Source organism: Solea senegalensis, linkage group LG16, assembly GCF_019176455.1.
Source record: "Solea senegalensis isolate Sse05_10M linkage group LG16, IFAPA_SoseM_1, whole genome shotgun sequence".
Lineage (NCBI taxonomy): Eukaryota > Metazoa > Chordata > Actinopteri > Pleuronectiformes > Soleidae > Solea > Solea senegalensis.
Window position 1 is genome coordinate 16053527 of NC_058036.1, and position 22695 is coordinate 16076221.

Sequence of the window (22695 nt, forward strand, 5' to 3'; positions counted from 1 at the left end):
GGGGAGATTGTATAGCTCAAAGCGAAAGAATTGAAACATAGATCTGTGGTGTTTGTTTGTTTTTTTTGAGTCATACAAAATTTCTTGGAGCCGTGGTCCTTAATCTTAATTTATTCTAGCCAGATATGCGAGCTGAATCTGGCAATTTGGAGAGGAAAAGGGGGGTATTTTCCCAAAATTGCATTTAATCAAAAGTTATCTGATCATTCTGTATATACTTTAAGCTCTATTACACAATCTGACCCCCGTCTCCAACATGTCTCCTCATTTGTACTCTAAACTGCTTCAGCATGTCATTTTGTGTAACTGCCGGCCACCCCGATCTGTCTCCGTCTTTGTTTGCCCGATCCAGACCCTTGGGTCGTTCCCTGGCCTCGCGTGTTGCTCGAGCACGGCGCTAAATGCAACCATGTGAGGTGGAGATCCCGCCACATCTGGCAACGTTCATCTGTATTAGTGCTGTGGTCTCTAATCAAGCAAATACGGGGCAAACCCCCATGGCCACACGCGTTAGTTCAGTCCCGGGCGGTGGCTTAATGGTAAATGAGGTCAGGGCGAGCAATTACCTCAGGAGACTGTCCTGTGAATGATTTGTGACGTGATCAATGCCCACAAGAGTCCGTTAGACACAGTAGAACGTGTGCTGACCCGACATCGTCCATCTTGGGCAGCAATAAATCATGTATCCGTACCGACTGGCACTCATTTGGATTAAAGTTCACTTTCGTGTCCCTTTTCGTATCCGAATCCTCCCAGTAATGTTTAGTCTGTACGACTTACACGAGATTTTCGGCTGACTCCTGAGAGTGGCACAGCAGAGGAGGAAAAGCCTCAAGCCGCGAGGTGAAGGATGTATTAAATCTGTAGTGGCTCCCCTTTAAAAAAAAAAATGCCATCAGGAGACTGTCCGCCAGTTTACATATGCACGCCTCAGACAGATGTTGAATAATTCATCCACAGAGGCGGACAACAAGCAGCTGTATTTGGGTTACGGGGGTGCTTGGGTTCTCTCCCTACCTGAATTCGGCAGTCAAAATTATAGGCATTACTGTGCAAGCGGAGCAGGGCAGAAGGGAAACTAGGACACTTTGCATAATGGGTCCAACCTAGAAGCACAATAAGATGTGGGGAGAAAATGGAGCGAGAGAAAGGTTCATTTTAGAATTACAACACAGGCCTTTCAGAATTTAGGAATGCGGTGGCAAGTCATTCTGTTTGGCAAAAAGGAGTTTGTACACTGCAGAGAAATCCTCCTCCTCCTCCTCCCCCCCGAGTCCATAAACTGTGTTTCTCTCCACCGACATGCTGATGCCGCTTTGTCGTTTCAAATGAGGCAGTGGTGGCAAATCAGTTCCCTTGATCAATTCCGCTTTCCGCTCAAACGTATCGATACGACAGATCCTCGCCGTTCTCTCCGTCGACTCGGAGGGTTAATGTGTAAAAGATGGATGTTTCTGCAGAGAAGTCTGTACACACACACGCACACACACACGCTCTCCACAGATGAGGCAGCACGGGTGACGGCGCTCCGTCATTCACAGCTATCAGGGGGGTTTATGGCTCACAGGTTTTAGACTTGGTGCTGCCTCCTCGTGCCCTTTGGGCCTTAATGGACGCTGATGGAAAATGACTCCACTGTTCCAGCGATCCATCAGCTGCCCTCCCTCCTTCTCCTCTCTCTCTCTCTCTCTCTCTCTCTCCCCCTCTCTTCCCCCTCTGAGCCTCATCCATCAGGCCTCAGCTTTCAAACACATCATGAACTTCTACACAAGTCCAGATGCGAGACAGCTAAACAGATGGCTTCGCTGGTAATGGAGTGGCGTGCAAAGACGTTTTAGGGGCCACGGGCGCAAGTGAGCAAAATATAATTAAAATAACATTATTTGTGCCCACTTTCATATTTATTTCGGTAACCGTACACTCAGGCGGGGGGAGGGGGGGGCGCTTGTGTATGGATGGGAATATTTTCCATGTGGTGGCTGGATGTAATATAGTCTTACCCGTTCATTTCTTGAAAGTGTGACTAAGGTCAAACGCTGCAGTTTGGTGGAAGTAGTGTATAGTGAATAGTGAGAATTTACGTTCACTTTTAAATCCACGGTACAGTCGGGACAATGCAGTACAACGTCGGCCACCAGGGGTCTCCCCGATCACGATCTCTCAATGACCGTATTTAAGAAGCAGCACAGGATCATGGGAATTGTTGTGCTACTGTCTCGTTTAGTTTGTACCGCAAAAACCCGACTTACTTTCACCTCGGATCTTTTTAACTCGGAAACTTGGAGCAACCTCGCATTCTCCCCCGAGTAACCCAGACATGTGGTTCCAAGACGGCTGTAACTTTGACTGAATAGTTCCGACTTCTCAACTGGAATGCGGTCAACTTGGAGGTGATGTCACTCCAATATTTAAATACAGATTTCTGTGGAAAAAAGTGTTTTGACCGATGTAAATGCACAACGCTACAAAACGCTAATATTATTGATAATAAAACATTAGCCTCGTGGTTTTTAGATATTTTAATTTGTTTACCTGGTCAGAGGTAAAAAGAGAAAGAAAACACGGAATGGATCATCTGGATTCATGTCGGGTCAGTAAACTTTCAGTTAATGTTTCATGGAGTTTCCTGAGTGCGTCCTGACCATATGTATGGTCAGTGCGCAGTGACTCTCGCGGCACGGCACGGCTTCAGACCTCAGACCCCGCCCGCGCGGAAAGAACGACTCGGGAAGAGAGAGAGGGAGAGGGAGAGAGAGAGAGAGAGGGATGTGGGGGTGGGGGCTACTCAGGCTCCATCGAATCAGGGCGCTGGAGAGTCTTGTTGCCGCCGTGAGTGCAGGTAGCGCCGGAGCGTGTTGTTGGGAGTGAAGCTGTGATCAGCAGCTGAGTGTTCCTCTGTGACCGTGACGCACAGCGAAAACAAAGTGCGGGCAGCAACTGGAGACACGTTGGATAAAAATAAATAAAAAATAAAAAAAATAAAAAAATAAATAAATAAAGGAAGAAGAAAAGAAAAAAACCCAGAAAGAGCCGGAGCCAGCGGAAGAATCAGCAAGTTGAGATGCAGCTGCGGGAGCGTGCGGCTGCGTGAGGAGGAGGATTCGGACTCTCCGCTGAGCTGCGACAAGTTTGTGACTGAACGCGTCGTCTTTGTTGGATGTATTTGCGTCAAATGCAGTCGTTTTTAAAAGGTTAAAGTGGACGGACACGGTTTTTGCGGTGGTTTTTTTTCCCCCTCCGTTGCTTATCAGAGGAGAGCGGACGCAGCGTGCGCAAAGAAAAAAAATCAGGGCAAACAAATGTGACCGCCAATCGTTGTCTCCCGTGTTTTGACGAGTAACGGTGCCGCCGACAGAACAACAACCCACGGATGAATTCTGGAAGCTCATCCAGGTAGCGCACCTCTCCCTCCCTCCCTCCGTCTCTCTCTCTCCCCCCTCGGCTGTGCGTAATGGGAGAAAAGTTTCGGACCTTGCAGAAGAGACGCATCTCTTTGTAAATAGCATGCGAGTGCCGCTCTTTCGTCTGCAGCTGACCCCGAGTTTGTAAAGTGGATTCCGGCCGTCCAGCATGACTTGAAACACCGCGCATCGCGCCAAGACCCGATTTGTCCAAAATACGCACAGGCATCGATGATCTAGAGAGGGTTTCTGCAGCAGCAGCAGCAGCAGCAGCATCAGTATCAGCATCAGCAGCGGAGGTGCAGTGAAAACCTGGTCCCATTTCCACACACACACACACACACAGAGAGAGGAAGCGAGATTTCCACTGGATGTCTATGATGTTGTGCCAGCTCGGACAGAAGTGTGTGATGGAGGTGATGGTGCTCACGGTCCTGTCCTGGGTGTCCGTGTGGGCCGAGGAGAAGATCATCTTTGACAGACACGCTGTCTACTGGAACAGCTCCAACCCCAAGTGAGTTTCAGAACGTGTGTTCTTGTATTTATCACCTCGTCAGGACCCCAAAACCTGGTCCTAACGAGGCAACCCCTTATTTCTGGGTAAAGTGTGAGTTTAAGGTTAAGGTTCAAGCTTGACATTAACTGGTCATGGTCAGGCTTTGTTTATAGGTTGACCAAATGAGTGGAAGTGAATGAGAGTCCTTAAAATGACAGTTCTGTGTGTGTGTGTGTGTGTTTCTGTTTTTATTATGTGGCGGGGACACATTTTGGCTCCAAACCCTTATTGTCAGAGCTGACTCAATCCATTTCAGTGTCCTTGGCAAGGTTGCCATTTGTTTCCCCCCCCCCGCGCTGGAAAACACAATCGTTTAAAGACACAAACGTACAGATTATTGTGATTGTTGGTAAACTCAAAGGACTTCTCACACTTCAACGTACAAAGCATTTGTTCACCGGGAAAAAGTGTAATCAAAATGTGCAATAATACAACACATTAAACGGCACTTTAGTACTGAAGAAAGTAATTACACACATCTTTATTTTGGGCCCCCCCAGCAGGCAATAAAATATTAAAATAGATGTAATCTGCCTCTTGCTGATACCGGTGCAGAAAATACTCCTCTTCTTTTGTATTTATGGCTAAATGTGTTTCCAATATGACCAATGTTGACACTCGGCTTATTGTGAGGCCCTCTGAGGAGGTCTTTGATGGTTTGGACTTGGTTTCAGCGCGGGTTTAGGGTCAGGCACGTAACACACCACGTCCACGAGTGTCCTCTATGTGTGTGTGTGTGTTTTGGAGACATTGTCCGTCTGTCTGCCTGCCATGTGTTGCTCGCTCTTGAAATATCTTTATGCTGTTTTGGGGCGAATGTTGTAATGGTAATAGTCCTGTTTACAAAGAAAAGTAAGACACACACACAGGTGCACACACATGAAGGAGTGTGTTCATGAGTATGCACACTGCATGTGGCACAGGGAGTCTTTTGTTTTTAGACAATAAGGGCATCTTGCCTCTTCTCATCAATGTCTAGAGATTTTCTCTCGCCCTCTGTCTATCTCAAACTCCTTCTCTTAAACACCCACACACACACACACACACATACACACACGGGTTTGTGCAGCCGTTCTTATTAGGACACTGCGTTGACGTCCAGCCTGTACAAATACGTAGCCCTAACCCTAACCCAAACCAGTGAATGTCTCACCCGAACTTTAACCATAACCACAATTCCCCCATTAGCGCTACACGTAACCGCTTCCTCATTAAGACCAGGTTTTGGTCTCCGCGAGGACCAAACGAGGTTAGCGTTTATACCAGAAAAGATGCTAACGTACAAGTACACACACACACACACAGTTGTAACCTTTTTTTTTCGCCACGTTTTTAGCAACTTGTGCCAGAAATGATTTTTTTCAGATTTTAAAGTCATTTTACATTTTACTATCTATACATATTTATATATATATATATAAATATACATACTCACACCACACAACCGAATCCATGCATGTGCATGTGCATGTACATGCACAACACACACACACACACAGTTGTCTTTGGCCAGCCTCTCATTGACATGGGGCAGAGCACACTGGCTCTGTCTGTCTAATGGTTTGTGACAACCTGGTCGGCCTTTTTCTTTCTCTCTCTCTGTTTCCCTTGTCCCCTCTCTCTCTCTCTCACACACACACACACACACACACACACACACACACTTTCTAACTCCTTCCTCCTCCCCCGTTTTCTGTTCCTCCCCTTGTTTTTGTCCTCCCTCGTTTTCCCAGGTAGAAAAATAAACAGTGCTTCCTCCCACTGATTCACGGCTGAATTAGTCAAAACCGGCCGCTCTGTGTCTCACAAACACACACACACACACACACACACACACAGAGAGGTTTGTGCAGCTATTCTTTTTAGGACCCTGCATTGACTAACTGTTCATCTCAACAGCCCAAACAAAGTGCTCTTTACTTATGGCTCTAAACTCAAAGCAGTTTCTTCAAAATAAGATTATTCCTCACTAGGACCAGGCTTTAGCCTCGACGAGGACTCCTGGTCCTGTCAAGGTCAGCGCTTATGGCGGAAAAAGGTCATAAGGAGCGGACAAATAGAAGCGCATGCACTGTCTCTGACTGCATCACTTTCCACAGAAGCCTTCTCAAATATTTAACAGGCAAGGGGGAACATTTTCTCCCTTTCTTTCCACCTCTCTCACACTCTCTTCTTCCGTCTTTCATTTTGTCTCTCTGTCCTCCTCCTCCTCCAAACGGACACATATAAACACAAATACCCGCAAAGCCGCGATGCTGGGGGCGCTGTTCTACCGTCGAGGGTCGTCCGGGGAAGTGCGAGCTGAAGGGAGGACGCATCAAAAATGCATTGCTACTAAAGCAAGGAATCTAAGCTACTGGAGCCCCGGTGAGCTCGGTGAGCTCGGTGAGCTCGGTTCCTGCTGATCGACACTGCCACTGCTGAGGCTCACGCTGCACACACACAGCGACTGTACCTGTGGGAATTTTCCTCTGACAATATTATACATTCTCCAGCTTTAATCTGGAGGCTAAGTCGCCGGCGAAACTTCGCAGGAGATGAAAAGACGAGAGGAGATGAGGAGATTTACAACGGGGAAAAACCCGTCCCCCGGTCTCTGTTAAATATGCATGATTCTGGTTTACACAAAAAAAAAAAAGAATTCTGACAATCTGTTCAACAAATTCCAAGAATCGTACCAGGAAGAGGAAATGACGGATAGGAATAGATTAATAGTACATGTAGGAGTTTATTTCCCGTAGTGATTATCCGGACTGAAATAATTGCGATTCACGATATTATTGCGATGATTGAAAAAAAAGAAACTCTTTTAAATGTTTTTTTTCAATTTTTTAACTAAAACAGGACAAAAATAATCAATTTAATAAAATCATAGGAAGATGCAGTTTTTTAAGAAATAAATAAACCACCAGGACTGTATGTTGGTGAGTTATAAAGGAACGAACAGTATCTCCGTTAGCGATTACCACGATACTCAAAATTCACCACGATTCACTCATTGAAAGAGTTTTTGTATCGTGCATCACTCGAGTGAATGTACCTTTCTACCACCGCCAAAAACGGACTGTAATTTCGTAAACAAACGTTAAAACATTTATTTTAATAAACAATAAAATAAAGGGAGAGGTCGAAAAACGTATTGCATTCCTTACTTTTGACTGGTTCATTGGGTCAAATGTCAAATATATCTGCTTTGTGTTCTCTAAGGTGAAAAGTCATCAAAACACCACAATTGACCATATGTTGCTTCTATAACAGATTTCCTCATCTCGCCACGATCGTCTGATTTCGGAACTCGCGATAAGCAAATGCAAAATGATGCGTCACAGCCAAACAGCTGCTTTTGTCTTAGGCAGGGAAATGACACCCTAAACCCGGGGAAAGGGAACATCTGCACGTCTTAATTGATCGCACGGCGCCCAGCTTGTGTTGAGCCGTCAGGACGCGTTGCCTCTTCTTGTGTTCGTCCAAAACTTATCCGTATCCTGACAAGGGCGTTCTCGTGAAAGAGGGAAACGTGTGGCAACTTTACTCAAACGGTGCCAAGAACAATGTTCGCTATGTTAGTTTGGACCAGTTTCACATCAGCTGTAAACTTTAAAGCACACTATATACAGATTAAGAACGGATTAAATGACCTGTACTAGAATTAGGACACGGATTATTTGTATTCAAAACACTTACATGCACTTCTTGTCTTGCAGGGTCATTTCTAATAGGCATTTTTGCCCAAATGAAATGTCAGATAATTAAAATAAATAAATAATTCAAATAAATGTTGAAGCTTTGTTGATATTGAAGGAAATTATATATAGTTAAATGTCTAAACTATGAATCAATATTTTTAACTTTTCTGCTGTAGACGTCTAAGACTTAACCATATATTTTATTTAACAGAAGATAACGTCAATAAAAAAAATAAATAAATGACACGTCTTCATTCCCTACAATTAAATCTTAGAGAAGTAAATATAACAGAATCATAAACATGCCTTCACAGGGTTATTTGTCCTTGTACCTTCAATTGAATTAGAGGCTAAATTTACTGCCGCTGTCAATAACATATTTAGTGTTTTGTTAAATGACTTTATGTCTGTCACCGAATTAAAGTGACATCTGGGCGCCGACAGTAAATCTATAACGATGTTTTCCAGCGTCCTGCAAGGAGGGAGGAGGACTGTGACGTGAATTTAGTTCTTTATTAACTGCCGTCATTTTAAGTGCAGCTACAATACTATTATTGTGTGATATTCACCCACTTTGAACGTGACGCGAGCTCGTAAAAGGCGGGCGTTTTTGAATGAACTGACCTTTTTACACATTGGCATTTCACCGTGGCTTTGGGGACACTGCTGCTCCATATTGTCCCGTTTGCTTGTTCCACTTCTCTCTGGGGTTTAATCACCGTCCACGTGTGACGTGTGTTTTAATTGTTTTTGTTCACCTGTTAATTAATCGCGCCGTCCGTGTACGAGCGCCTACATCTCGGGCGAGACTAACCCGGATAAGTCAAGATAAATAAAAAGGAGTTATACAAACGTCTCTCCGCTTGCGATGGGGAGGCAAACTACAAATTGGCCCGACCCTTTTATTATCAAGCGCCGCGGTCTCTCAACAAGCCTATCTCTTTCAAGGTCTTGCAGGATAATAGAAAAATGTATTAGATAATCCAATTCAAACAGCTCCGGCCGCTTTTGGTCACGGCGGGGAGCGCCATTCACACGCCGCTCCGAGTGTTGTCCGCTCCCCCCGGTGTGATGAGATACGTGGCCGCGCACAGTAACGAAGTACGGTAACACACATTAGCACAACAATGCCGCAACAGTGGAGCAGGATCTGGATTTCTCCCAGACCCACATAAAGGGATTTATGCCTCATGCAGGAAGGAGTAGGGGAGGATCACACACACACACACACACACACACACACACTTACACACCACTCGCAGCTAAAATTAGGTCACAAACTCACATACACACAATTACATACAACCAGAATGGCTGTTCATTGAATACAAGGTTAGGAAGCCTCCATTTATTTATTTTTCTCCCTTTTAGGCCTGTGTGTACACACACACACACACACGCACACACACATGCACACACACATGCACACACATACATTTGAGTCCCCTCTGGCTCTTATAAGCTTTCAGGTGAGGGGCTTTGTTCACCCCAAGCAGCTAATGTGCTCAGAGCAATGAGCTCTCCTCCTCACATTCACCCTCGGACACTCAGACACACACACACTGGTTCAGTGGTCCAGAAGGAGCACCTTATCTAATCCCATGGTTTATCCTTCAAAAGACTTTCTTTCCCCCCTTTTTCTTCTTTGTTCCTCCTCCTCTCCTCTCCTCTCCTCTCCTCTGCCGCTTCATCTCTGTGTCTTTGAGGAACTCCGTGTCAGTGAGAAGCACTGATGGTTGACGACACTCTCGTTCTGCGGGACGGAGTCTGTCTCCGTGGAGACGCACGCAGCATTTGATGAAGAGGTGTCTTATACAGTTTGCCCACACACTCGTATAAATAAAGTATACACACGTTTTATATGTGCACACACACACACACACATATTTACATCTAATTAACATGGCGTGAGTTACTGACAGACTCAAACTTGCCCGTGGGTTAAATCCTCGACCACTGCCACCACCACCCACTCCCACCGCCTCTCTTTCACTCCATCTTCTCCTCTCCCTTTTCTTCCCCCCTTATCCAGCGCTCATCTACCACTCTCTCTTATCTCCTCTCCCCTCCTCCCCCCTCCTCTGCTCGTCCTGTGCCGGGATGTGCTTAGCATGTTTTCCTTGTAACGGGACCTTGCTCCGTCCACACAGCCTCCGGGCGAACTCCTCCTCCTCCTGTGCTACATCAATTTGCATGTTCTACCCGTGGCCTGCAGGTTTGCGCCTTGTCATGTCGAGAGATCTGCGATGTCCGGAGCCTCGCACACGGACCTAAATATGATACTTGGGAGTAATTAAAGTCGAGGCTCTTGCCTTGCAAATGAATTCTCCAAGCTCAGCAGGAGAGACAGTTACATAACACGAGCGAGTGTGGCTGATCTCTTAGTCATCAGCACATTAAACACAGTGATTGGCAGGAGGAGGTCGTCCGAATATTCCGGCGCATGAGCTCGGAACAGTTTGTTTGCTGATATGAAATGCACTGCCAGCGACTTAAGTTACAGCATGAAAGTCAAAAAAGCTCCCGACAGAACACGAGTCTTGACCAAGGAGATGATATTTTGCCTTTGCTGAATATAGATGAATCCGAGGCTTCGCAGCCGAGTGACTGTATGAAACATACAACATGCGGCACGGCGATGCGGGATCTTCTACATTTATTCATTGGCTTGAACAAACTAGGCCTGTGTGATGAAACAGTGCAGCTGCACTCTGACCTCTCTGGAAGTCTCACAAAAAAACATTGGCACATTTTTCATGTTCTAAAACAGAATATTTGAGTCTTAGTCATCAAATAAACACAAATATTAGGTAAGAACACATCACAGTGCATTTTCTCCACACCTTTTTCAAATTAGTCGTGGAGAAATGTGATCATTTTATTGATGCAATCATTCATCCTGCCCCTGTTATTGAACGTCTGTTTTGTTGTTGTCAAAATGGAGCAAATGTGCTCTCACTGTCAGTTGTTTTTTGGTGTTTTACAGCAGTTGGTTGTAGTAGTGTAGTGTTGCATCACTGCCTCTTTCTGGATTCTTCCCTCTGTCCTCGTCATGGACCATATACCAAAAAAAAAAGATGATTAAGTTGGTGAAGTCATTCCGAAAGAAAGAATTTATTCCACAAAAGTCATTTGTTTTATTGCAAAAAGTCATTTTGAATTGAAGTCTATGGAACGATTCGCCTAATTTTCACTAGATTTACAATGTGGCATTGATGCTCTCAAATGTTACCTTTGTGAGGACAGATGTGGTAGGACACTTATGAGTGGACACTACTGTGATTGACAGCTGGTATCGTCCAATAGGTCCTGTTAGCGTAACTGTTAGCAAAGATGGCGGACACTGTTTACATTAGAAATATCTTCCTTCTTTTCTTTGTTTCTTTGCTAACAGTTACGCTAACAGGACCAAGTGTCACTGGTGGGCACGTAACAAAGAAAAGAAGGAAGATATTTCTGGACTGAGCATAATTTTTTCAAAAATACCAACCTCTATGCTAGTAATAAAAAGCAAATGGGTGAAGTATTCCTTTAATGGAAACGTGAAAAAATGCGTAGCTACTGACCGAACTGGCGAGAGACAGAAAGATAGACTACACCGAAAACAACCTCCTTGGATTAACGTTAAAATTAAAGCACTGGAATTTTATCTAACACTACATCAAATAAGTGATAAACATCCTGAAACTAAATGTGTAGAAAGTCTCATCGTGATCCCTCAGTAATATCTCTGGACTTAGCAGCGACACAGCAGCCACATTGACTTTTAAACACAGATTACATTAACGATGGCTGTTTTACATTTAGTTGTTCCAAAGACACACTCATTGTGCATGCTGAATCCCTGGCCCAGTGTTGGTGATGTGATTAATTACGCCTGTGCTTTTTCTGCTTTGACAAGCTAAAATGTTTAAAAAAAAAAAAAGAGAGGCTGTTTTGAGGACATCAAAATGGCTTCTGGGTAAGAATTATGAGCCTTTTAGAACGATGTGTTTTCCTATAAACCAAAAATATAATCTGCTGAATATTTTATCACAAAGAGAAATGGGTCGCAGTCCCAGAACTTTCAACAAAAGCCGCGAAGTAAATCTCGCTGTTTCCTGTCGGCCGCACTTAAATAAACAAAACTAATTGTTTCCCCGTGAAGTTTCAATAAACATGAAGTTCCTGAACGGCGGACAAATTGCATGGCAAGGGCATTTTTTTTGGGGTGGGAATCTAAAATGACGGGAGAATTTAGCTCGTGCATAATGTATCGATTTGGACTCTATTTTTATAACGTATCGTCACCTGATCTTCACCTCTTCATGACAAGCAGATGACCGTATAAAGGCCGCTGTGCTAATTTGCACTGACAGTCATGTGTCATGTATCAAGTCGAAATGGAAATCAATGTCCGGGGTGGAGAAATCTGACCGGTCGTACCATTTAATGTCTCCACGGCCATGATATCCCCACTCTCATTTTAGGATTAAGGATTTTCTTCATCCTGTCGTTAAGGTAGAAGATTAGAATCATAATCCATGTCATTAAATTTTTACCCCCCCAAAACCCCCCCCAGAGCGAGTGCAACCAGCCCTTATGCTATGCATCTCTCACTCCTGTCAGATATTCAGTCCTGCCCTCCAGTGTCTCTGCCCGCTGCAGAACATCATCATCATCATTTGATCTGCCCATAGGAGTGTAATGATCTGTTTAGTATGTCAGCAGCATGGCTCTGAATCTGTAATGCGATACGAAATGTTTACTCACCCCCACGCACACATTTGATCGTACATGCGGGGCGCAGGTACGAGGCGGAGGAATGAGCGAAGATGCTGTTTGCTGTACCTTCCTCTAATGAGCTTTGTCGGCGATAACGACCGTGGCAGGGATGATGATGATGATGATGATGATGATGCAAGTGCTCCGAAACAACCCGGGGAGATCCCTGGAGTTGTTCTCTTAATGAAGAGAGAGAGAGGGAGAGAGAGAGAGAGAGAAAAGGCGGGAGATAAAGTCAGTGAGCCCGGGGTGTTAGGAAAAGATGGAGAGGCCAACAGAGAGGACAAGGGAATGAAAGCATGAATAAGAGAGGACAAAGTAGGGAGATACCAGGCCAGAATATGAAAGATGCCAGACTCCACTCTGCACATAGTGAACAATGGCATTGTCATTCCTGCTCCATCCTTGTTTCTGCTTCCGTCTCATATTTTTTTTCCTCAGGTTTTGGGGCTGGTTGAGCTGATTGTGTTTGCCGAGCAAGAAGAATAGGACTCTGTTTCAGTGCAGTGTGCCGGAGACTCTGATGGGACCTCAGCCGCTCAGTCTTCATTTAGAGCAGCTGGAGGGTGATAATAACACGTAACACTACTGTCTGGCCAGGCCTCAGAGTCTGACTGAGAGAGAGAGAGAGGGGGGAAGAAGACAAAACTGTGAAAAGGAAATGGAGAGATCTGCTTGAAGGATTAATCTGGAGAAGGACAAAAAGTTGAGCACAAAGACGAGGCCATTTCAGAATTTGTTTTCTTCCATTTTTTTTCCCCCTTGAAGTGAAACAATGAGAGTTTGTGGCAGAAGACGGAGTCAAAGTAAAGCAACGGAGATGCAGAGGAAAGAGAAATTAGGTGGAAAAATGAGAGTGAAAGTGGTGGTGTTGAGGATAGAGCGCGCATTACTTCCGCAGCTATGAGTCAGGCAGACATTCGGCGGAGTAGCTGGAGAGAAAGTAGCTGTAAGACCATGGTTGGGTAGCCCCAGCAGGTGAGCGTCGAGAGGCTGGTATTACATGGCAAACACTGGCCCTTAGCATGAAGCTTCGCTCAGACTTCAGGATGCCCTTTGGTGCGCACAGAGCTTTTAGAGGGAGAAAATTGGCTTTTAGCATAGAGAAGAAAGATGACGTGCTCGGGAGATGGAGCAATTCATCACTGCGGTGGAGACCAATCTCAATTAAGAGCCGACCCTGGCAACTTCTGCTTCTTTTTGATTTTGTTCATTTTGCGAGGAGTTTTGGTCACCCGAGTTCATCCGTAAGAATTTCGCACTGCGAAGCCCACACAGAAGCGTCGCGGGACTCTTGACTTGTGTTTTGTACGAGTGTGTGTGTGTGTGAGTGTGTGTGTGTGTACTGGAGCGATAATAAAAAAACAACTTCTTATCATCTTAGTCCAAAAAAGAGGAAGAAAGAATCCCCAGTAGATTCTCAAACAGTAGGAGTAAGTCAAACAACAGGAGGCGGGAGTGACTCATTTGCATTGTAATTCATCAGTGAAGGCAATGGAGAAATCGTCTGAGCCAGTAATAGATGCCCAGCTACCTTGATCTGATCCAGAACGGGTGCATCGTAAACAAACCCCTCCCATTTTATACTATGCTAATGGGACATAATAAGGCAGAAGCAACAGATGTTGCAGCGCTCTCATGAATTTGTCGCTGCTTAATTCTGCTTTGGTGCCGCTAACAAACCCGGTCCTCTGATTCTTCTACGACTCTCTGAGGTCTCCGGGCGCGCGCCACCTTCTGCGCTCTCCTGTGTGAATTTTGTCTGAGCTGCAGTTTTCTTCATTACCTGCAGATTAATCCTCACCTCAGGTCTAATCCCGGGCTGAAGGAAGACCCCCCTGGGGTGGGGTTTATATTAAAAAAAAAAAACTAGCCACTAATCTGATGTGCATCCAGATAGAGGGTGAGAACAGGTGACAGTCGTGATGATATTGAGCCTCGTGGAGTAATGAAGAGGGGGAGACTAATGGCACCGTGATGATAAAGACGGGGCTGGAAATGAGAGCAGGTGTTAGATAGATGATGATGGTGATGATCTTATATGCTTATTGCACAATGCAAGAGTGGAAATTAGTCTTCCGACAGTAAACAGTGCATTAAAACCCCCCCAGGACAGATTCCAGATCAATTCAATGCACCAAAGTTCTCATTGTTCATCGAGACTTTGGAACAAAGTTTTTTTTTTCTGGCTTAAAAAGCATCAGTTTAGGGGATGATGTGTAAATTAACACTGGGATTGTGCGAAATGAATCTAAACGACTGTTTGATTTTAGAAGAATCTCATTTCCAAACCAGCGCGTCTTCAAGGAAACGTGAATTTCCGAGACTTCGGAAATCAGCGCTGACCACGACTGCGATGATTGTAGTGTTTATAAAGGTAATGACGATAATAAGGGTAATAAACACAGTTGGGGACGAAATGATAGTGATTAAAATTTTGATGAGGAAAGTGAAGGTGATGATGATGATGATGATGATAGGGATGGTGTTCACCACAGTTAATGTTTTCATGAAATGTTGATTATATTTATGCTAATGATGATGATGATGATGATGATGGTGGTGGTGATTGCAGGAGTGCGAGGACCAGAGAGTTTTCCTTCCAGCACAAGGGAACGTGTCTCGTCTCTCAGACGGTTCATGCATCAGTGAGTGCGTGATCAAAAGAAATCAAATCAGATGATGATGATGATGATGATGATGAAGTTGACGGTGGCATTGTGAGTGATTTTTGTGTCGATGGGTTTGTCGATGACGATGCCAAACAAGGTTTTTTGAGAATGAGTTAATATTATTACCTTCTCCACGGGTGTGATGTTTTTGTTTTGTTTTGAATTTCTCGATTCGTCTCATTTCTGAATGACAGACAGCGATTTTATGCATCGCAAATGAAACGGTCCTGTTTTCCAAACGCGGTCCTCGCCGCTGCCCTCTTCCTCAACATACGAAGCGCATCTACGTCACGTGATTCAGTGGAGGTGAAGCCCGTCTGAAAGTGCGTGCTGAGAAGAAATAAAATCAAAATGGACGACGTTGCGCATTTTCCCCGGTTATGACGTCACGCGCTGACCTAGCGGGAATACTCACTATATGTCACTTAAGCCACTACAACAATAATAATAACAATAAGCCCATTGTGGAGGGCCATGTTCAGGGCTTAAAGAAATCACACTGTTTGGCACTTTACTTGAATGTTTGGTTCATTTCGAGTTGTGAAAATTTTTTGCCAGAGAATCGTAATCTCGTTATCGTTTCTTCTATATATATATGTATGTATGTATGTATGTATATATGTATGTATATGTATGTATGTATGTATATATGTATATATATGTATGTATGTATGTATGCATGCATGCATATATGTATGCATGTATGTATGTATATGTATGTATATATATACATGTATATGTGTATGTATGTATGAATATATACATACATATATACACATATACATATGTATATATATACATATATACATATATGTATATGTGTATGTATGTATATATGTATATACATATATATGTACTGTATACATATGTACTGCATACATATGTACTGTATACATACATATGTGTGTATATTTATACATATATATGTGTATATATGTTTATATATATACATACATACATATATACATATATGTATGTATGTATGAATATATATATACATACATACATATACATACATACATATATGTATGTGTGTATATAAGTACATGTATATGTGTATATATGTATGTATGAATATATATATACATATATATACACACACATATACATCTATATACATATACATAGCTGCTTTACACAGTTACACATACAGTTTTGTCATTCACTCACACTTTCATACATCTCTCATACTCTTTCGGAGCCAGGAATGAACCCCAAAGGCCTCGCTCTGCCACTGTCGCCCCCTAAATGTGCTCTCCAAGTGCTTTCTCTAATTCATTACTGTTGTAATGGAGGTGATAAAGTGTTAGAATAAAGAGGTTAGGGGGTGAATATGATGAACATGGCAACGATGATAAAGACGCCACCGACGAAAGCGTTTTTTTTTTCTGATGGTGTGATGATGATGATGATTCATGTTTTTGATAACGAGAATGATCCGTGTTATTGATTGTAGTGTTATGGTGAGGATGGTGATGATGAGACGTGGTGATAGTGTGAGGAAATAGAGGTGAATGTGATGATGATGAGTGATTTTTTATTTTAGTTTTGACGGTGAGGAAATATTGTTGATCATACTGTTGTGTGTGTGTGTGTGTGTGTGTGTGTGTGTGTTATGTAAAGAGAAGATGACGTATAAAGACAGCCGCAGACCAGTTGTGTGTTATGAAGACAAGTGGTTGGTTAATATTTTCTTAACCAGGTCCCAGCCACATGGTTAAGCCTTTAATAGGGCGCTCAGTGATGAAGTACTGCCTTTCGGTACTGCTTCGTCTGTGGAAGTTACCAAATATAGTCCTTTGCCCGGTAAAGAGTTAAGATGATGATATATGAAGGAAAAAAAAAGGATGACAGAGAAAGTCAAGTCAACTTTTCTAGAGCATATTTAAAAACAACTTAGAACACAGAGCATTTTGGCTGCTTTTTTCCATTACTATAAGAAGAAGTGCAACGTAGAGTGTCTTATATCCTTTTATTCAGCACAACCTAGGCAAAAAAAAGAAAACAATCACCCACTGTATAAATGCACCTGAGCAAAAAGGTGTGAAATGTTTTAAATATGTCACAGTTTTATGAAAAAATGCATTTTTTAAAGCCCGGATATGAGTTGTGTATTATTCCCACGGCTTCGTGCCGCATGAGCACCACATGCTTGGTAGAGTTAAAGGCAACATAAAAGGTATACAACCTAGAATCAATAAAAGCATAAAAGTAAAATAGTAATACAATAAAATGGTGAAAATCTAGATAGAAGGGTCCGTGTTGACTGTGGTCGGCTGAGGTGGGTCTTTTAAAAGTGATTTACAGAGATAAGAAGCCTTTAACAATAACTTTTTTAAATCAACCCTAAAATGAATAGGATGTGGTCTCTTTTCTTTTTGAAAGTGATTGTGGGATAATGAAGACGAAGAGGCGGCTGTGTTTCGGTGTTTTTGATCATGAGGATGATTAATGTCGACGAGTATACTCGTCTGATGAATATGATGATGGCAACACTGAGACCGCGTGATTACAAAAGGCAGCCCGGAGATTACGAAATGATGAGTACCTGCTTTGTGCTCGGCTCTTCTGTCTCTCCACACGTTCACCAATCTTACCCAGCTGCCACATAACTCTCCTGTCTGCCTGTCTGCCTGTCTGCCTCACTCTCCCCTTTGTTGGCACCTCTGTGGAAAATGAAGAGGCAGAGTGGAGATGCAGAGCAATTATTAGGTTTTTTTTCCGGCAGCGACGGAAAATGGGGGAGACTCTCCGCCGATGAGATCGCTTCATCCTTTTGAGGCGTCACCTGTAACTCAGCGACACAGACACGCAGAGGTGTTATGTCACAAATGAAGACGGGTTTGTTCATTTCTTTCCTTTGTGGTCCACACCTTTTTGTACATGTGCACCTGTTTGGGGCTTCACTCCACAGACAACAGCGATATCTCCTAATCTAGTTCCTTCATTCACTGTGTGTGTGTGTGTGTGTGTGCGTGTGTGTGCGTGAACAGATGTGTGTATGCTTGCCGTTGGAGATTTGTGTTGATGTTATTATTCTGCTTCTGCTTTGTGATTTAGCAGCGCTAATATGTGTCGTCCGAAAACAGCCTCCGTCAAGTAAAACTATCAGACCTGACTGAGGGAGCGGCTGGAGGCTAGAAGCATTTATCGCCATAAAAGTTTTGAGCTGTAGAGTCGACTTCTGGAACTTTGACACTTCCTGTCGCAATGCAGCTGTCGCCTCCATCTTGACATAAAATGAATCAGAGGTCTAATTTGCGGTTATTTTGACAGGGATTGCGACTGCGATATGATTCGCGTTATCGGGGGGAATGGTCATTATTCTCATTTTCATTCAAAAAAACGTGTTTAAAGTGATTACTGTGTGATATTTGTGCAGATCGGTGAGAAACAAATTACAATAATAATAATTATTATTATTAAATGAATAAATAAATAATAGGTAAATTGGACACTCTAAATTGACCATAGGAGTGAGTGTGAGCGTGAATGGTTGTTTGTCTCTAGTTGTGTGTGTGGCCCTGCGATGGACTGGCGAACTGTCCAGGGTGTACCCCGCCTATCGCCCGATGTAGCAGAGATTGGCACGGCACCCCCCGCGACCCTCTGGTTGAGGATAAAGCGGTAGATGATGACTGACTGACTGAATAAATAAATAAACAAAAAATGTAATAGTCATGCCCTGCAGATTTAAGGTGTAACTCAAGTGAGTGTAAGTAATTTCAGCGTAAAAAAAAAAGCAAACAAAAATGAACCTTACACCGGTGTGAAGAGCTCAATCAAAGGCTGGTGAATTTTCCTCACCTCATGTTTACTTCTGAGGCGACTGCTATACTTTCCCCCTTCTTCTTCTTCTTCTTCTTCTTCTTCATCCTCTCATCCCTGACTACTAAAGGGGCTGCAGAAGGGCTCTGTTCTTCGCCGAGCCTTTGTGCCGACATCCTTCATAGCTGCTGCACTGGAAGAAAGCGCTTCCTTATAGGAGGTATCAGTCTCTGAACAAACAGAGAGCTCCTGCACAAAGTGCCAGTGTCTGCAGTTTTTATTCCTCTCTGTGGACGCGTGGACACAAGTGGCTGCTGCGTGGCACCAATCATCCAAAGCCTGAGGTGAAGCCAGTCACAGGAGGGAAGGAAGAAACAGAAACTCATTTATTTATAGTTCACACTGGTGAATTATATGTGCCTAACAAGCAATGTGGCTCTCAGGAACCTTTTTGGGTATTTTTGGATTTTTTTTTTTTTTTCCCCAGACTGAGGCCACATTATAAAAAGGAACGATGCTCGATATGAACTTTGAAAAACTGTCAGTCATGTGTCTCCGATAATTAGACTGGTGTCACAAGCCATCACTGTGTGATTTGTTGAGACGATAAAAGAGTGGATTTAAATGAACCACACAGCGTGGTCATAAAAAATCATGTTGCGATTATTATTCACGTTATTCATTCACTCGGTGCGACTCATTGGGGTTTTTTTTTGCAATCAATTCATGATGATTTGGCACTTCTGGGAGCGTCTGTCAAGAAACAATTGTATTTGGCCAGTGAATTCCTGCAGCTCTGCAGGATTTAATCACATTTGGGGACACATTTTATATCTAGTGTGAAAATGTGGTGTGTTTACTTTTCCCTCCCGCCATCGATTGTCCCGGAGGAAGTTTTCTTTTTCACTTCTGTTTCAGCACTGTTAGGTGAATATGAAAAGTAGCCCATACGCAGAGATGTAGAGTAACGCAGTAGAACTACTGCCAAAATGCTGTATCTGTACTTTACTGGAGTATTTGTTTTTTCTCCTACTTCCACTTGTACACTTGTGATACTTTTACTCCAATATGTTTTTCCATGTTTTGTGAAATAATGGCCTTCAAAAATTCAAATTTGAAGGAAACATATCACGTTTAGTTATAATACACAAATGCTAGTAAGCGCTAGCTAAGTAGCTAGCCACCCACGGTTCCTGACATGCTGCACTTAGCTGCTAGCTAACGTTAGCTAGCTGGCTATCGTAAAGCCTATGTCACGCTGATATGATATTCAAACTTTTGACTGCTGTCTTTAATTACTACATAACACAATACTTTTACTTTCAGTACTTGAGTAGTACATTTTAAAATAAACCACTTGCCACACTGAAGTGGAAGTCCAAAAAATGTTGAATACTTTAGTACTTCCTCTTAAGTGTGGCGCTTACAGAACATTTCAACTTCTACTGTAGTCACTTTTTGATACTTGTGTACTTGTACTTTTACTCAAGTACTTTATACATCTCTGCCCAAATGTGAGGTCTAACGGTCAACTAACGGTTTAATCCTTAATGTGAAAGAGGGACGGGAACGGATCCAGAATCACCAGAAAACATTATGGAAAAGGTTAAATAAGGATGAAAAGAGTGAGAGATGGAGAGAGAGATAGAGAAAATTGGGAGGTGGGGGGTGTATTGCTGTCTCCAGGCTCCAGGTGCAGAGAGGAGTATAGGCTGTGGCATCTGCCAGTGGTGCTGCATACTCTCTTTTTTGATCAAACACACTTCAAATGCCCTCGCTGACTTTCTCTGAGCTGGAAGACGAGCGGGCGCGTGTTTTACACTCTTTGGGCGAAACCCTGGCCTTGTCAGGACCAGCAGTCCTCCGTGAACTGGGTTGGGTTTGTCTAAAATGGGTCAGCACCAAGTAGAAACACAGACGCGGACACGTGGCTTACATCATTTGCTCCCAAACAGGTGAATAATGTAGAGTAAGTGTGTGTGGGTCACTGTGCAACTGTGTGTGCAGGTGTGTGGTCGGTCCTGTGTGAGCTTAGGTACATCCCTGCTAACACTGATTTCCTCTCTATTAAGTGGCTAACCATTAATCACTCCCCACGTCTACCTCGTTCCATGTCTTCTTTGGTGCCCCCACTGTGGATCTGCCCGCGTCTTAAAGAGCCGTGACTCCGCAAAGCTCATTAAAGCCATTAGCGGGAGAGGAGCCACAGAGCTCGTGTCGCTAAATGCTCCCTGCAGAAACTCCCCAACCTTTGACTCCCCCCACTTCTATCTGTTCCTTCCACCTCACCTCCTCATGCATGTTGCATTATGTGCATGTATGGCAGCCCCGCTGCGACTTTAATTTCCCCCGTATTAAAATCGCTCTCACACAGTCCTTCTCGCACATGAAAGTTTGATTTCGGAACGTTATTGAAGAGTCGATCGATGAATTATTGATCTTTGGAGAGCAGATTAGACACGAGCCACAGCTTGTGTTTGTGTGTGTGAGAGCGAGTGGGGGGGGCGGGGCTATATATATATATATATATATATATATATATATATATATATATATATATATGTACAGTACTGTTCAGTTGAGCATGTGTGAATGTGGGTAATTGACTATGCACGTGTGTGTGTGTGTGTGTGTGAGAGAGAAGTGATAGTGGCTCTGTGTGTTTGCAAATCAAGCATGTGTGTGTGTGTGTGTGTGAGAGAGATTCCCACTGGTTAAAAGGAAACGGGTTAAACCCGGGGTTTAAACGGGTTTTTGATCAGTGGGAATGTGTTTAAATCAGCGTTCACCGCTGTGTCACATGACTTTTGATCAGCATCGGTGGGAACTCAAGAACAGCGTTTGTTGTTCATCCTTTTTCGGGCAGTGATGCAAATACCTGCGGTCACACGTACACGAACCTTGCTTCGCACCGCGCGGGACAGCATGCCGTATTTTTTATTTCATCAAAAGAGGGACGGGGTAAACACGGTTTGATTGTTTGTTTGTTTTCTTCTTCCTCCGACACGGGGTGAAAAACGCCACAGGGCAGAAGAACCACTGGCAACAGGAGGGGTGTTAATCTCCTTTTGTTAACGGGTTCACAAATTGGGTGTTCTCACTAATTTCAGTGTGTTAGAGCATAGGGAGATGGAGAGAGAGAGAGTGTGTGTGTGTGTGTGTGGTGGCAGTAAGTGATAACTCAGCCTGGAGCGGATGGTAACTCAGTAATGATTCTGTTTTTAGAGGATCATTTAAAATGCTCTCTGATGTTACAGTAGTCATATTAACATCAACATCAGCTCACCAACAGCAAAAAAAACTATTAACCCTTTACTTTCCCACTTCCTGTGTGTGGCGATGCCAGTGTTGGATGCTGGTTGTGGGTTGAAGGCTCTGATTGGTCACAGTGAAAACAATGGAGCGTAATCACAAGTGTCCGTGCGGCGTAATGCTCCATCAGTTCAGTCACTTGTGGGTGTGAGTGGATGATTTAATGCTGGAAAGAATGAACCCCGGTGAATTTAGAGTAAAATGCTCTGCTGGAAGTTTGTGCATCCAGTATTTTGGCTGCATACACTCAATTATACTAATGCACACTCTCTGCCTGAGAGGGAACACATGTCTCAGCAGAGCCAGGCTGCATCAAGACTACAGAAAGGGCGACGCTACACTGATTCATTTGGCAGAAATGTTGGCACTTTTAGTTTCCAAATAGAGATCTTAGTTCATTTCTAATTTATTTATGCGTTACACTGTTAGTGCGGGTTCTCCAGTTAACGGCACATTAATCAGTTCAGTTAATATATCAAAAGAACTCAACAAGTATCCTGTAAGATTTAAAACACTTAGTTGGACAGTAATTATTT

The 22695-nt window shown here is 43.5% G+C and overlaps 1 protein-coding gene across 2 annotated transcripts in view; it reads left to right on the plus strand.

Moving 5' to 3' along the window:
• Positions 1 to 2754: 2754 nt before the first annotated feature.
• LOC122783188 (ephrin-A2-like) overlaps positions 2755 to 22695 on the plus strand; it is an 80365-nt gene continuing 60424 nt past the window's right edge. Inside the window, exon 1 of one of the 2 annotated variants that reach the window (XM_044047847.1) lies at positions 2755 to 3915. In XM_044047847.1, coding sequence (XP_043903782.1) covers positions 3773 to 3915 — 143 coding nt within the window. In that variant the 5' untranslated portion in view covers positions 2755 to 3772. The remainder of the gene's footprint in view (positions 3916 to 22695) is intronic. The other variant, XM_044047848.1, reaches the window with a different exon arrangement.